General features: G+C 39.8%; 1 protein-coding gene across 1 annotated transcript in view; it reads right to left on the reverse strand.

The window, feature by feature from the left end:
* Nucleotides 1-16,108, reverse strand: part of LOC124589829 (forkhead box protein K2) — a 93,549-nt gene extending 77,441 nt beyond the window's left edge. The window contains exons 1-2 of the mRNA XM_047131603.1: nucleotides 15,709-16,108; nucleotides 6,189-6,383 (exon numbers count right to left, since the gene is read on the reverse strand). Coding sequence (XP_046987559.1) covers nucleotides 6,189-6,383; nucleotides 15,709-16,067 — 554 coding nt within the window. The 5' untranslated portion in view covers nucleotides 16,068-16,108. The remainder of the gene's footprint in view (nucleotides 1-6,188; nucleotides 6,384-15,708) is intronic.
* Nucleotides 16,109-17,359: the final 1,251 nt, after the last annotated feature.

The raw sequence follows: 17,359 nt of genomic DNA on the forward strand, positions 1-17,359 counted from the left end.
AATAATAAAAGTAAAATGAAGGGAACAGAGAAGTCAGCAGATGGGCTCCGCACGCGATGTGAAACGCCCCACCCATAGCTGTCCCACACCCACTATATAACGTTGTGTGCCACCTAGAACAGGAAACATGGCGCAGCAGAAACAAGGCAAACAGAATCTAAAATCAATTAAAACAGTGTATAAGAAGGATGAAAGAGTGGTCTGGTCAAGAAGGTAGGATCGGGGAACCCCAAGACCTAGCATACAGCGAGAGAAGCCCCTTCGCTGACCATCCTGCCCTTGCTCCATAGGTAGATTAGAACATTACAACTGAGAATAAAAACCCCTTTCACTGAAGAAACTGAGAACAAAGTCAACTATCCAATGAACTAAAATGACAGAGAATGAATCCAGAACTCCATACTTAGCATGGAGGACCAAAAGGAGGGGCATTCCACCACGATATGAGCTACTGTCTGTTGGGCTCAATAACCATAATGTGGAGGCGGCTTGTAACACAAAATAAAACTATGGGTCCTACAGCTACACAAATAATCAGCAAGCCACTGTATGATGTATAGTGGAGGGTACCCTGTACCACTACTCGCCATTTTCTTTCCTGTTCCAGTCGCAAATAGAGGGAGAGAAAAACGATTATTCATATGTCTCCATACAAGCCCAAATTTCTCATATCTTATCTTCTTGGTCCTTATATGAAATGTACGTTGGAGGCAGCACAATTGCTCTGCAGTCGGCTTCAAATGCCGGTTCTCTAAATTTTCTAAATAGTGTTCCTCAAAAAGAATGTCTCCTTCCTCACATAGATTCACATTTGAGTTCACGAAGCATCTCTGTAACACTTGTATGTTGTTCAGACCTACCAGTAACAAATCTAGCAGCCCATCTATGAATTGCTTTGATGTCTTCCTGTAATTCGGCCTGGTGTGGATCCCAAACACTCTAGCAGCACTCAAGAATTGGTCATACTAGTGTCCTATATGTGGTCTCCTTTACAGGTGAACCACATGTCCCCAAAATTTTCTCAATAAACCTAACTTGACCATTCACCTTCCCTACTACAACCTGATATGACCAATGCAGAGACGACATAGGACTGTGGATTCCTTCCGGGAGAAGCAGAAGGAAGAGTGCCATGTTACAGCAGTTTGCTTCATTGTGCGGAGTTTATTAGATGGGGCGATTCTGCACCTGGGACTGACAAAGCGACCGGGAAGAGAGTAAGAGCTCCTGTAGACAAACAGTCAGCTAGTTCATTCCCCAGGATACCCATGACTTGCAACCCAGAGAGAGATAACTGAGCAGGCAGCATTACGATGATCAATGAGAAGGTCTTGAATGGCAGAAACCGAAGAGTGGCAAAGCAGCATCAGTTAATAACCTGGAGACTGCTCACTGAGTCTGCACATAATAAAACACAGTCAAGGGAGTCCCTTCTGATAAAATGGAGGACTCTGTTACTGGCTGTCAGCACTGCTGTAAACACACTACACGTTCCCAGCAGTGAGTGGTGTTCCATACCAGTAGGAGATACAAAAGCATATCCTATCTGATACACAGTTTTTGAGTGATCGGTCCTTGCAAGATATCAGCCCTATTCTGTGGCCTGGGCAACATTCAAGGGGGAGTGCGTGATTTCTGCACGGGGAGCACAGTCCAGAGAGAGGAAACAGATATCTTGGCATTCCAACCCAAGGGCTGATGTCAGGAGGACACCACCACTCACATGCAAAGACGATAGGACATGTGGGAATATCCACGAACTGTTGAATGGTGACTGCATAGCAGACCACGAGCTGGTACTGTCGAATATGACCACCAAAGATCCCCACTTCGGCAAGGAGACTGTCAATGGGACTAACCTGAAAGGTACCAGTGGCCAGATGCATGCCATGATGGTGGACTGGGTCTAACAGTGTCAAAGCTGAAGGAGCCACCAAACCGTAAACCTGACCACCATAATCCAGTCAGGATGAAACCGGGGCCATGTACACAGGTAAGAGCAGCACGAGATGCACCCCAAAATGTGTGGGTGAGAAAGCAGACAGCATTACGCTTCTGCATGCATTTAGTCTTCAAATGGTGAATATGGGGCAGCTATGTCAGCTTTTTATTAAAAAAGAGGCCCAAGAAACAGGACTGTGCTACAACGGCCACATGCTGGATACCAAAGTAGGGTTCTGGGTTGGCAAGGAAGGTAGTGCAATGGCAGCAACGCATGACCCTCGTTTTTGTAGGAAAGAATTGGACAGCACGGGAAAGAGCCTTTGCAGAGGTCCACCAGATGGCACCTTGCTGCTGATGTTCAGCAGAAGCTGCTGAGTAGGATCTGTACCAAGTGCAAAAATCATCAACATACAATGCAAGGGTGGCCCATCAGAGGTCACTAGCCCACTGATGGCAATGAGGAAGAGAATGACACTCAACACTGAGCCCTATGAGATGCCATTCTCTTAGACTTGTGTGGAGCTGCATGAAGTGCCGACTTGAACCTGGGACAACCACATGGATACAAACTGACAAATAAAAATCAGTAGGGTGCCCCAGCGTGGAGGATAAATGAAATGTGATGACTCCAAGCCATGTTGTGTTCCTTATGCTGGACAATAAAGACTAAACTTAGATGTTGGCATTTAGAAAGAGACTGTCGGAATGCTACTTCCAACCTAAGCAGAGTGTCAGTTGAGAATCGTCTCTTCCTAAAACCACACTGATAAGGGTACAAGCCAGGGTAATTGCCCGGTAACTGTTGAGAGACATTTGATTCTTGCTTGTCTTGAGGACTGGGACAACTACACTATCTTGCCATTGCGAGAGGAAGGCACTTTGAAGCCACATATGGTTGAACACTCTGAGGAGATGTTGCCTTTGGAAAACACTGAGATGTGGGATTATCTGATTGTGAATTTAATCAGGACCTGGGACTGAGTCATGTGATGAGGCAAGAGCCTGAAGTAATTCCCAGTCAGTGAAGGGTTCATTGTAGGAGTCAGCTTGGTGGGGAGTGAAACACAAGGGGAAATTTTCAACTTGCCACTTCTGCAGTAGAAAGTAGCTAGACAGGTAGAATATGCCAATGCTGTTGCAAAGCGGGTTGCAAGGCGTTCTTCAAGAACCAAGGAATTGGTACAAAAACCATGCTGTACAACAAGACCTCAAACAGCTACTGATCACTGACCACCCACAAGACCATGGAGTTTGACCCACACCTGAGATGAAGAGGCATACCCACAGAGGAGACATAGCAACCCCAGCACCCCGTCTTACTGTTATTGATTAGATAGTGAGTCATAGCACAAAGTCGCTTAAAAGCAATAAAGTTACTCTGTGAAGGATGTCATTTGAATCGTTGCAGGGCTTCTCGGCTATCTTGAATAACTATTGCAATATCTTTGGTCCACCACAGCAGTGGGAGGTGAGGGCAGACCTGTACAAAGGGGAAGAGCAGTTCCAGCAGCGTGGATCACCACCTTGCACAATCTCTGTATGTCAAGGAAATCAAAGGATCACTGGAAAGTGATCATAGTCATAAAGGTCATTGCACAGTTTCCAATGTAGTGAAGCCATAAGATTGGGGGTTGAGACTGTTCGACTAATAGCTGAATAGTAGCCACAGGCGGTATTGAAGTGGGACGGAGAACTGTCACTCAGTATGCACAGATCATGGTCTGTGAGAAGCTGGTCAATTAGAAGACTCCTACCAGACAAAGTGTTAGTCCCCCACAGGGGGCAGTGTGTGTATAAGCCCACAATAAGGAGAAAAGGAGAGCATACTGTCGATTAATATGGTCAATTCAACAAAAAAAGTGGCCTGGCTGAAGGTAGGTAAACATTGTAAACGATAATTGCTGAGATTGTTTGCACCCACACCACAACATTATGACAGAACACATGATAACCATGGAGTGTTGGAGAATGGTCATCAGTGAAGTGTGTTTCTCGGAGACCAATGAAAACTGCAGAGGAAGGGAAATAATGTGTTGTAGTTCCGGCAGATGACAGTAGTACTCACTGCAATTCTACTGGATGGTCATGTGATTGGTGGCCAGGTTAGGTGTGAAGGGGTCATGCCACAGGACCACTGCCTGTCACCCCTGGGAATAGCACCACTTCCATGAACATTGGCTCAAGAGTCTGACTGCGTGGGGGGGGATTTGGTGCCTCCAGTGGCACAGCAGGAGCCTTGTCCCAATTCTTATTCTTCCTCCTCTTTTTCTTCTTAACATTTGGTAGACAAGGTTCATTCAAGGGGCTACCTGCATTGAGCACAGTGAGAATGAAGAGAGGACAGCCCTGGGACCTTCAACCCATGGCTCCTTCAGACAGTGTCTGGCATCAGACCTCTGTTCAGGGGGTTGCCAGGGACAAGGATCCTGAGAGGAAGCCCTGTCACCATAAGGTGCTGAAGAAGGAGAATGCTTCTCCGGCTGGGAGCAGGAAACGCCCCAAAGAAGGTACCATGAGAACCACATGAGACAAGAGTTATGGAGATCTGGTTTGAGGAAGGTATAGCGTGTGTGTGTGGGGGGGGGGGGGGGGGGCTGTGCCTCAGAATACTCAGAATATGGCATGCAGTCAATAGATTTGTATTCCTGGACTGGATCTCCTGTTCTTTCTTGACACTGACAAATGTGGAGGGTGATGTTCCATACAGTTGACACACAAAGATGGATGTTCACAATGACAACTTTCATAGACTGATTGTTCACAGATGCCATATTTTGGGTCTGCCGTGCATTGGGATGACATACGCCCAAAGCATAAACATCAAAGCTCCTCATAGGTAATGGCACATACAGTGTCTTATCACACCTGTTCACCGTGACCTTAACTTTCTCTGGGAGGCATTACCTTCAAAGGCTAACTGGGTGGGCATGCCCAAGAGTAGGTGCAGGAAATGGTTTGTATTTTTTATATGGGAGGCTAGGCTGTAAGCAACTCCTCGAGCCAATACACAGAGATAAGAGGAGAAAACCACAGCTGCTTGCAAGAATAAGGGCACAGAAAATACAAAAAGTATCGCACATTAAATTTTTATCCAATAATTCTAATATTTTCTTCCTCTTTGATGTAAATATCTACAAAAAAGATTGTTTTTTACCCAACAGCTTTTTATACCAAATAAAAAGTTTGGGGGGGGGGGGGGGGGGTAGGAGAGGAGGAAGGGAGATTATGGTTTAACATCCAATGTTCTGTACAAAACGAACCATCCCAGAATTCACTTTAATCCATTGACAGAAACTACATAACATCTAAATCTGGACAGCCAGATGAAGATATGACCCACATACTTCCTGATTAAGAGTCCAGTACCTTAATCACTTTGCCACCTGAACTCAGCAGCTAAGTAAAATTCCTATTGCTTTCTCCATGTAGACTGTAAGCAAAGAACTTGCACTGGTGAATGAGATCACTGATATTTGAACATACAGTTTTTTCAAGTTAGTCAAGAGAGGTGAGGGACATAGGTTTGCCAACGTGGTATGATCAGCTACAGCTGAACCCTTTCCCTCTTTGAAGGCAAACCATTAACAGTAGATAACTCTTAGCAATTCTACAATTAAAGTACATTACAAGGAGCTGACAATAACGTGTTTTGCTGCCTATTTTAACGATCACTGATCTATCATTAAGAAAGGGGAGTGATGGTGTATGGGGGTATAGGAGGAAAGTAGGTTGTGGATGCACAAACCTGGTACAAAACAAAATATTTTATATTATTTGACACCAGTTTGTAACAACAGACACCATTTTGGGTCTAAGCAAGCACTTTACACTGCTGCAAAATACTGAAAAATTATAAGGAACATTGAAGATTTCCTTGAATCTGCTACAGGCAGAGCAACATCTTCACCCATCACAAACAAATCACGTCTGTTCTGAGAAATTATTTTTGAGGCTCTATAAATGAGAATGTAAATCACACTAGAAAGAAATAATTATAAGTTAAACAGGAGATGGTATCAACAGGAATGTATCTTAAAGCCATACAAAGACAACAGACACCAGCAAATACTTAAATATCACAATATTAACAACAAAATCAGTTTGTATGAAATGAATTGTCACTGTTTATGCAAGTCTGTACAACTTATTTTAACATTTGGTTTGTTAAAACATTAAAGGTAAAAATTAGTGACAAAAAGGGAACACCAAGCTGCAACTAGTCTTACTAATGTTCTCATTCTCACCTAATAGTGCCTGTTGGAGAAGGGAATGGGCTGCTGAAACTTGCATCCGGATCTGGTATATTTATTCTAAGTGGTGGTAGGGGAGCACGTGGTTTTGTTGGAGACAGTTGCCGTACAGCTACTGGAGGATCTGCTTCATCAACAAGCGACTGGAAAAACAACCTTATATTTGTGCTTGGAAACCGGAAAGTACACCTGCAAATAATATCACCCAGTTAGAAAACTAATAGCATGTCACTGTGGCACAAAAAATGTATTACTAGAAAAAAAGAAGACGAAATTTATGAATCCTTATTTGCTTTTAAAGGAATTTAAATCGAGAATTTTATTATCCATTTATCACTAAATAGGCTATGTCTACACACTAAAGAACAGTAAAAGCAATTAAATAAGTACAGCCAATATTCTGCATGTCATAGATATCTCTCATATTGTAAAATTGGTTGTCTGAAAGCCAAAAATGTTGTCCCACTTCTGATATCAGGCTTGTAAATTTCTTCCCTCATGACACATTCTGTAATGTTGTTCCTGATATAGAGAATAAAGAAATAACTACGATGATGCACAGCTGGTAGTAGCCCGACCTCAGTAGTACAAGGATGGCAGTGTTCCTCAGGACAACGAGGAACATACAGGGTGTCCACATGAAACCACCTCAATTTCCAAATGCAAACTATGAGACAGTCTGGAGCATCACATAAAGCAAACCAAAAAGTTTTGTGTAGATTATTTTCTAAACAATTCCTATTGTTCGGTGTCACCCATTGATGTCCACAAAAACTCCCAAAGTCATTTGCAAAAGAGCCACAATTGAGACAGTTAAGGCTTGATATCACAAGTTACTAGCCCCTGGGAGTGTGATAAACAGTCACTTTCTGGCTCAAAGTGCACATCTAATGAAACTGTACAGGACCACAGAGAGACCTTCTAACGAAGCCCATCAAAGTCAGTTCAGTGAGCATCACAAAAGCCAAACATCCCTCACTCACCAATTCAAAATCACCACATAAACAACTTCGTTTGCATGTTTACAGAGTTAAATTAGTGCAAGCATTTAGGTAAAATGACTTGGAGCTTCATCACATATGTTGGAGCATATTGCACACAACCGCAGCTATTTCGGAAATGTCATTTTCTCTGACAAACCAATCTTCCACACATGTGGAAAGGTTAACTTGTACAGCATTCACACCTGGGATTCACAAAACCCTCAATTTTTACCAACATGTTAGAGACAGCTAAAAGGTCAATGCGTGGTATGTGTTGTTGAAACATAGTTGGACTATTTTTCTTCACTGAGGAAACAGTAACAGGAACCGTATATATGGACAAGCTTGAGCAATTTTCTGCCCCTCAGTTTCTTCCCCTTCAACCAAATGTGATCTTCCAGTAAGATGATGCACCACCACACTAGAGTTGATCTGTTCGAGATTTCCTGGACTGAACATGAATAGGACGTGATGGACCAACCATATGACTGCAACTATCTCTGGACATAGTACCTATGGATTTCTTCCTGTGTAATCATGTGAAGGATATTTTAGGGTCAACAGCCTCTGTCACCCCAGACATGTTTATGCACACATAGGTTGGGATAACAGCACCATTCAGACATTTTAAGGTTCATGAAAGAAGCCTATATAGAAGTGTTTTAATTTTTTGTACAAAACTATGAGTTCTTATATGACGCAACAAACTGTGAATATCAATGCCTCATAGTGTTGTGGTGGTTGTTGGTAGTTTTTATTACTACTACTACTACTACTACTACTACTACTATTATTATTATTATTATTATTATTGCATTTGCAAATTGAGGACGTTTCCTGTGGACAATCTACATTGCATAGAAAAACAATTTTTTCTTTTTAAAATGCTTATGATGTGAGGATACTGTCCCAACACCAATAAACCGAGGAAATACGTGACTGGAACAGCCTTAAATAGATTGCCCAGAAAAAATTATTACTAACCACACCTCTCAGTTTTTATACTAGATAAGCGATTACGCTTTCATAGGTAATAGACTACAACAACATCAGTCGTGTGAGATACAAATAACTATATAAAGGCAAAAATGCACTGACACTAATAAACAAATCAGAACATGCTTTTCTTGTACTTGTGCTTAACTTTCAACTGTACATACAAAAGAGCACACTTAAACATTCATTCAAAACTGCTGAGTATATTATTCACAACGGACAGTCCTGAAATAAAACCAAGTCCTGGCAATTATCATATGTACTTTCCACAACCTTGAGGCATCTTTTTAATATACTAATATTCCAACATCACTAACAACAGCATAAATTATAGATGAAAACTACAGCACTTGATAACCTCCATAAACCCATCTTTGTGTAACTAAGCAGAATTGCATCTTCAAACAAATGTAATGTAATCCAACATTTGAATGAATAATCAAAACTGATAAATTGCACTTTCAAACCAATTTAACAAATTGTAGTTTTGGAAAATAAATATTTTTTATCAGAGCTAACATAATTTATATAGTCACTGCCTATCACTCCAGATGATTCAGAGTTTGTGAGGGATACCTCAACATCAAGTGTAATCCCTACTCTGGCTGACTTAACTGCTTTACTCACTGATGAGAATGTTGTTGCAGTTCAGAAATTAGACCCAGGAAACTGACATGGCTCATACCACCACAAAGATGGAACTTCTTAAAAGCAATTGATACAATTTACAAGATCATATTCAACTTAGCAAGCTTAGTTCTTTGTAAGTTCTGTATTCTTTCGTAAAGCAATGGATGACACACTGTAGCATGTAACAGAAAGAAACGCTCACAAAAAGCAGTTCTGTACAACTTGCTATGCAAAATAGTATTCCATTAATAAATCTTGGCTTTATTATCAATTAGATGCTTGGAATATACAAATATATGTACTGTTTAGCAGATTTGAAACAGGACAGCCAACAAAATTATCTGTGGGTTTGAACTGAAGATTTCTAGGATATACAAAAACAGAAAGCGCTACAACAAATTTAAATTTATGGAAAATGTTGATATAAATGTGTGCACAATGTTCTAATCATGGTATAAGTTGGGGCACCTATGCTCCCTTTCATATTTATGCCTATTGTTCCTGCACGAGGAAAATCACTAAAGCATAGTTCATTATAATCAACAACACACACCCGTAAGAACAATAGGTGTTTTTAATGTTCAACACCAGGGTGCTATGAATGTCACTCACAATAAAATTACAGTGTCAACAAGACAGAAGATCTGATTACACACAGCAGGGCAACAAGAGGAAGAAACTTATCACATGAACTGAATTGATTAAAAGGCACATAGTAACCTTCCTGTATTTTTTGTGGTTTATGCACAATAAATGTAAATAATATGCATCAAAATTTTCATCAGAAGTCTGCCTGTTATCTAATACACCTTTTTTCTAAATATATGTTGCAGTTTTAGATTTCATAACAAATAGTGCATTACGTATGGCATGAATGCAAACACTGGGCTACGCTACAGAGCAATCTGTTACCACAGCTATTTCACACTGTAATCTGTTGGTTTAGCTAACATGAAAGCCAAGTAGCCACTCTCCTATCTAATCTACATCTCAGGCTACACTATATATCAATCTGTTACTAAATCCAAGATTTTGAACAGAGAGTAGGGCAGGGGGAACAGGAGGGGGAGGTCAAGGAGGGAGGGAGGGCACTTTCACACTGTCTCAATTGAATTTCTGCTACAGAATTCCAACTGTTTATAAGTCTGCTGTTATTATTTATTTATCAGCTTTCGTAGAAGCTACTTGGTCATGAAATAAATAAATACACAGTTTACAGAAAGCCGACTTAAAAATTTATAAGCAAATGAATTGCAGAATTAATCAAACATGAGACAGTGCATACATAAATAACACATTCCAGGAACTCCTGTACAGAATGAAAGTAGTGTGCTACAAGGCAGCTTTTCAACTTTGATATGAATCCTTAAGAGTTTATCACATTTCTTTTATAGTTGAGGAGGAAGCTCAATTGAAAAGGAAACCTGCTCTCTGACTGACCACCTTTGGACAATAAAATTCATCTTTTGCAAGCGTTGATGTCAGAAACTATATGCACAGTCTTTTGTTGCATGTAAATGTTAATATGTCCCTTGAAAGCAATGTTCTGATACTACAGGTAACTCATTACCAACATAATTAATATTACATTTCACATCTTTCACACCAACATTTGTATCACCTGCAAAGAGAAACATTTTTGAGACATCTGTAATGTTGACTGGCAGATCACTGATATACACCAAGAAAAGCTACAGGCCCAGAAGAGAACACTGTGGCAACATCCACTTCACATTACCCTAGTCACATTCAGACCTCTTTCTTGTTTGTTGACACTGGAGGACAACCTTCTGCTTCCTACTTCCCAGATATGGAGTGGTGTTGTTGGGCTTTTTACACAATCTCATAAAGTCCCAACTTACTCAAAAGTATTGCATGGACCACACAATCAAAGAAAATGCCTACTGCCCCCAATACTTTGCTTAGCCCTGATAGTGCCTCATATACAAAACAACAAATTGGACTTCCTGTGGATACTCCGTTACTGAAACCCAATTGCAAGCCTGACAGTAAATTGTGTGTACCGGGATGTACCAGTACTCTCATATAAACTGCTTTCTCAGACAATTTTGAAAATAGACACTGATAGCAAGGAAATTGGTCACTAATTATCTACAATACCTCTTTCACCCTTTTTATAAAGTTGTTTTACTAATGAGAGTGTCAGTTCATCATGAAACTGACTCTCCCAAAAGACACACTACACAGTAAGTAATCAGTGCACTAATCTCTGTGATCCTACTTGAAGTTTCATCATACCCACAGTAGTTACATACTAGGTGCTCCACAGCTTGTAAGTACTGTATTTGTTAAAAAGATCTTACTGTATGCCATGAGCTCCATTTAAAATATTTAGTTGCCAGATCAGTAGTCTGGCATGTAGTCTTCAATTAAATATTTTAATGCGTTAAAGTGTGGTATTAGACCAGCCCCTGAAATCTTTGTTGTGATGACAGACTGATCTGTAGCGCAACCCAAGGTCTAGATTAGGTTGGAAGGTAACACATTTGGTTGAGAGTTGGTGAAGCCAATGAATGGGAAAGCACTCTGTTTGTGGTAACAAATCACCCACTGGCAAAATCTAGTGTTCATGTTTGCACAATATTGGAAAATGCAGAGGGGGAGGGAGTGTTCAATATGAAATGCAACTGGATTTACAATGAGATGTCTTTTAACAGATGTAATAATTGATTTGGCAAAAGTTATGTACTGAACCCTCCCACCTCCTTGTGTTTTTCAACACATTGGGGATGTAAACAATATGCTTTTCTACTGGTCAAGTTCTTACCAAAACCAGATTTTCTGCTTTAAGATTCACTGGCTTTGCCAGCTCACAAACAAATTGTCACCTTCCAACCTAACCTAGTCCTCGTGCTGAGTTACATATCAGTCTATAACCACAACCAAGATTTCAGGAAGGTGTGGGGTAGTACAATACAAAACTTTAGCCATCGGTTGTGATACGCGATGTAGTTGTCTCAGAACCCCAACTTTTGAGAGTTCTGCATACTTACCTACACCAAATAAATTTCAATTGAACTTTCTGACTACTGAAAAGAGGAGATTATTACATATTTTTCACAGCATTGGTGAATCATCAACAGCCTCTCTTTCACACAAAAAAGGTGTAATATGTTTAGCATGCACATGGTGCTCCAATGTCTTTTTCACAACTGATGTCTAGTTCTAATTTTGCTCAAGAGAGCTTTTTATTCTCTTGGTATAATGCACGGTTTTAACATGTCCGATGACATTCTTCAGCACTTTGCAGTATACCTTGCAGTGAATTTCTGTAATCGGGCTGTGACTATCCTCCGTACTATAATATAGCTCCTGTTTCCTCTTATGCGGCATTCTAATCCTCTTAGTTATCTAAATAGATTGCTTACTAGTACTGCATATCTGCCTGCAATTTTTTAATAGGAATTGCCTTCTCAAGCAACATAGGTCCGACAAATTTGGACTTCAAAATTTGTTTTATAATTACATCAGCATCGCGAGAGGACTCATACCGGTACATCTTTTTCTTGCTACCGTGGAATGACTTTGCCTTCATTCCTCTCAGCACTGTCTGTGCTTCTTATTCCGTCAGGTCACTACTAATTTTTTTCACAGTGTGCCTTTAAACTACAGAACAACCAATGACGATACTGTCTATGATCACACAGTGGTTTCCCTGAACTCTAGTTGGAATATAATGTCTGCTCCAGGTTGTAAGGTTATCTGGAGAATCAATGTTTATATTGAAATCCCCACAAAATTAATTTTATGCCTTGTTTTAAAAAGTGAGCCAAGCACTGTGCCAAGCCTGGAGAGGGAAGTCTTGTAGTCTAAACTGGGAGACCTGTAGAGGCCTGTAGCGCAACCCAAGGTCTAGATTAGGTTGGAAGGTAACACATTTGGTTGAGAGTTGGTGAAGCCAATGAATGGGAAAGCACTCTGTTTGTGGTAACAAATCACCCACTGGCAAAATCTAGTGTTCATGTTTGCACAATATTGGAAAATGCAGAGGGGGAGGGAGTGTTCAATATGAAATGCAACTGGATTTACAATGAGATGTCTTTTAACAGATGTAATAATTGATTTGGCAAAAGTTATGTACTGAACCCTCCCACCTCCTTGTGTTTTTCAACACATTGGGGATGTAAACAATATGCTTTTCTACTGGTCAAGTTCTTACCAAAACCAGATTTTCTGCTTTAAGATTCACTGGCTTTGCCAGCTCACAAACAAATTGTCACCTTCCAACCTAACCTAGTCCTCGTGCTGAGTTACATATCAGTCTATAACCACAACCAAGATTTCAGGAAGGTGTGGGGTAGTACAATACAAAACTTTAGCCATCGGTTGTGATACGTGATGTAGTTGTCTCAGAACCCCAACTTTTGAGAGTTCTGCATACTTACCTACACCAAATAAATTTCAATTGAACTTTCTGACTACTGAAAAGAGGAGATTATTACATATTTTTCACAGCATTGGTGAATCATCAACAGCCTCTCTTTCACACAAAAAAGGTGTAATATGTTTAGCATGCACATGGTGCTCCAATGTCTTTTTCACAACTGATGTCTAGTTCTAATTTTGCTCAAGAGAGCTTTTTATTCTCTTGGTATAATGCACGGTTTTAACATGTCCGATGACATTCTTCAGCACTTTGCAGTATACCTTGCAGTGAATTTCTGTAATCGGGCTGTGACTATCCTCCGTACTATAATATAGCTCCTGTTTCCTCTTATGCGGCATTCTAATCCTCTTAGTTATCTAAATAGATTGCTTACTAGTACTGCATATCTGCCTGCAATTTTTTAATAGGAATTGCCTTCTCAAGCAACATAGGTCCGACAAATTTGGACTTCAAAATTTGTTTTATAATTACATCAGCATCGCGAGAGGACTCATACCGGTACATCTTTTTCTTGCTACCGTGGAATGACTTTGCCTTCATTCCTCTCAGCACTGTCTGTGCTTCTTATTCCGTCAGGTCACTACTAATTTTTTTCACAGTGTGCCTTTAAACTACAGAACAACCAATGACGATACTGTCTATGATCACACAGTGGTTTCCCTGAACTCTAGTTGGAATATAATGTCTGCTCCAGGTTGTAAGGTTATCTGGAGAATCAATGTTTATATTGAAATCCCCACAAAATTAATTTTATGCCTTGTTTTAAAAAGTGAGCCAAGCACTGTGCCAAGCCTGGAGAGGGAAGTCTTGTAGTCTAAACTGGGAGACCTGTAGAGGCCTATAATTAAAAGTTTTTTCACTGAAAATTCAATCAATCTTGCTTAACCTCCAAACATTTGGCCTTTACAATGTTTCAATATAAATAATTCTTTTGAATGAAACCTTACATTTGGCATGACTGGCCACTCCTCCCCTCTGCAACAAAATCCTGGTATAGAAATTAGACAAGATGTATCCCTCCATAGAACGAATTAGTATTTCTTCACGATATAGATGATGCTCTGATATACAAATCAGCAGTTCATCTACTTTATTATTATTATTATTATTATTTCATCAATGTTTAATAAAATACTCCCTAAAACTGTTACAACACAGATGTTTTGGGTAAGGAACAATAAAGCAGAAAGTTTTCTTCATGTTGTCAATAACTAGTTCAGTCTTATGTGACAACATAGGAGATGTCAAATCTCATACTTCAACATAGCTTAGATCCACCACAGAAACAAATCCAGAGCAACAAATGTTCCATATAAATCACACGTTAAAAACTCAACAGTTACACAATGGTCCTGGTTGTTTACAACTATTGTTACAAAGGTCTCAAAAACTTTATATGCGTATACTTCATAAATTGACTTCTTGGGGGCCTCCGTAATTTCAAACTGGTGACAGTGGTCATAAAATCTTAACTGGAACTAATAATGATCCCAGTGATAGCATAACAACAGACCACATTTATATACTGCTGGAATTACCCTGACTTGTTAGATTTCAGACTTTGCAATAAAGTATTTCCTTAATTTTATTTACCAAGGCATTTGTATTGATCTGTATCGTAGTACATCACAAAAGAATATGTGTATGGTGACCTTTTCCAGATATTCCAATGTGGGGAAAAACTTAAGGACTTACTACATTTTGAAATAGAGGCCTAACAATGTATAAGTTATACCTGTTTACTTTAAACTAAATAAAGTGATAGAAACAATGAAAGTTAAGTCTACCAATTGGAAAGACTACTATGCAAGGCAAGGAGGGGAAAGGGTGATTTAACAGGTTTCAAATAAAACTGATCCGTTTGAACCGTAAATATTATTAACAACAGAAGAAAAATAAATGTATAACTATTTTATTGGCTTTGACTTATATCTCAGAAGAAAAAGCTTAGATGCAATCTGTGTTTATTTTCATAGCAGATTTTTTGGAAGGCCAATAACATTTGGCGAAAAATTGTTATTATCTCTCTTTTGAAGAGCCTCAGTAATTTCGCAGAACTTAAGCACAGTTAAACTTAGATATTTCACGTGGATTCTTTCATTCATTTCAACCGTTTATCAATTTTCTAAATCCATCAGCAATTTTCTTAAATCCAGTTGAAAATATATTCCATGTGTGTATTCGGTGGCGATATAAACGCAATACAGATAAAAATAGGAATAGCCAATAGTTGATGTTTAACCGGCAATGAAAATCAATTCCTACGCACGATGTCAACAATTCGCTTCAGTGATATAAATAGCTACCAAAAGATGTCAGGAGCTGTAATAAACAAACAAATCAAATTACAGCAAAACTTCAGCAAAACATGTTATACACGACCGGTTACAGAAATTGAAGACAGTCAATGTCCTTCGAAACATTACACAAATATTTTCATCAGACACGACACGACCCCCCACTTTAACCCATGTTGTTTACACATGCCTTTACTTACGCTTTAGGTAACTGCAACGAAGGCGCTCCTTTCCTTTGGAAAACGCCATCCACAAAAACGCCGTTCTTCCCACTGCAGGACATATAAAAATGAGGATGTTCGAAGAAAATCTCTATATGTTTTCTAGAAATAAAACTTGAATGTCCCATGTTTACATCGACCTCGCCTCGCGAACTGTTCCGACCAATAGTAATCCTCTTCTGTCGCACCATATATTCGAATTCCCTCCCTTCTAATCGAGCAATTGCTGTTCCTTTGCTTTCTGAACTCCATTGCAGCTTCGAAGGGCTAGCTGGTGCCGATTTTAGGGCTAAAAGAGCCCAAGCATCGCTCTCCTGTGTCCGTGAATGTGCAGACATCACTCGGTGAATATGGCTTCCTGGCAGCCGATCTAAGTATCTCTGCGATCTGGATCGTGTGCCTGTTGTTTACCCACAATCCAGACGTGGGTGGCAGAGACCACGTGATGGCCTGGACAGAAGATTTGAACAACTAAATGTAAAGTCTATGGACAAGGAGGAATACAGAATGTGCAGCCAGAGAGGAGAAAAAAGAAAACCTTAGGAACAAGATTCATTATTATGAGCTGGAAGGGAAAAATACGGAAAATGGGCATTGAAGTTTATAATATAACGAATGTATACTGTTTTGAAGCTTTCACGAAATGTGTTGTACCTGACCTTGTGTTTTGTTTACGTTTGTTAGTTTCTATGAGCCATGAGCACTATAGTGTTTGTTTATTTTTCACTTGATGTACTGCCGATGGAAATAATGAAATAACTGCCGTTCTAGTGAAAGCGTGTATCGTGGATGTGCGTTGTTGGGATTAATTGATTCTACGGGCTATGCTCTAAGTAAACAAGTGTACTGTATTCGAATATTGACTCAGTTTACATTATTGTTTTTTGGAGGTCGTTCATTTGTTTGTATTGGGGGATTTGAAGTGACTTCTGATTGTCAGTATTATCGAAATCTATGGAAAAAGAAACTTCGCTTCATGACACCTTCTTCAAGAAACACGTATTACAAGGGAGACCTTCCAAGCTCCATGAGTTTGTTTATTAGAGCTTGCAACGCAAGAAAGACATTAGTTGACTATTGCCCAACGCGCGGTGTGTCTGTGATATATTAAAGACACTAATTTTCATGTTGTGTAAATAGCGTTTTAGAGCAACAAATGTAATAGGGTGAAGTGGGGTAAGTGTAACCATGGGGTTAGTGTAACCACGGCTTATGGTGCCTTAAAGAAGCTGTATTTTTATCTCTGACCTATCACACATGTTAATTTACTCCTTTCTTTGTTATATTTAACCATAAGTTGTCAAATCTGGCATAAATTGGTAATTAATTTTTGGACTTGAATTGACGTCTACATTTTCACTCTGCGAGAGAGTGACTTTTTGGTTACAAACTAACTTTTGCATGATAATTTCAAATATGAGTTTTACTCTACTGATAAAGCTCTTGATATGCCAGACATGGTTACGCTTACCCCAACTTTTTCCCATGTGGGGCAAGTGTAACCAATCGGCTGGGGCAAGTGTAACCGGGGGGGTTACACTTGCCCCAAACAAACTTACCAGAACATATCTATTTATTTAAGCCGTAACCTTGTTTTTGCCATCACACTACATCAACTACACTGGCCTTC

The sequence above is a fragment of the Schistocerca americana genome, chromosome 2, assembly GCF_021461395.2.
Source record: "Schistocerca americana isolate TAMUIC-IGC-003095 chromosome 2, iqSchAmer2.1, whole genome shotgun sequence".
NCBI classification, from domain to species: Eukaryota; Metazoa; Arthropoda; class Insecta; order Orthoptera; family Acrididae; genus Schistocerca; species Schistocerca americana.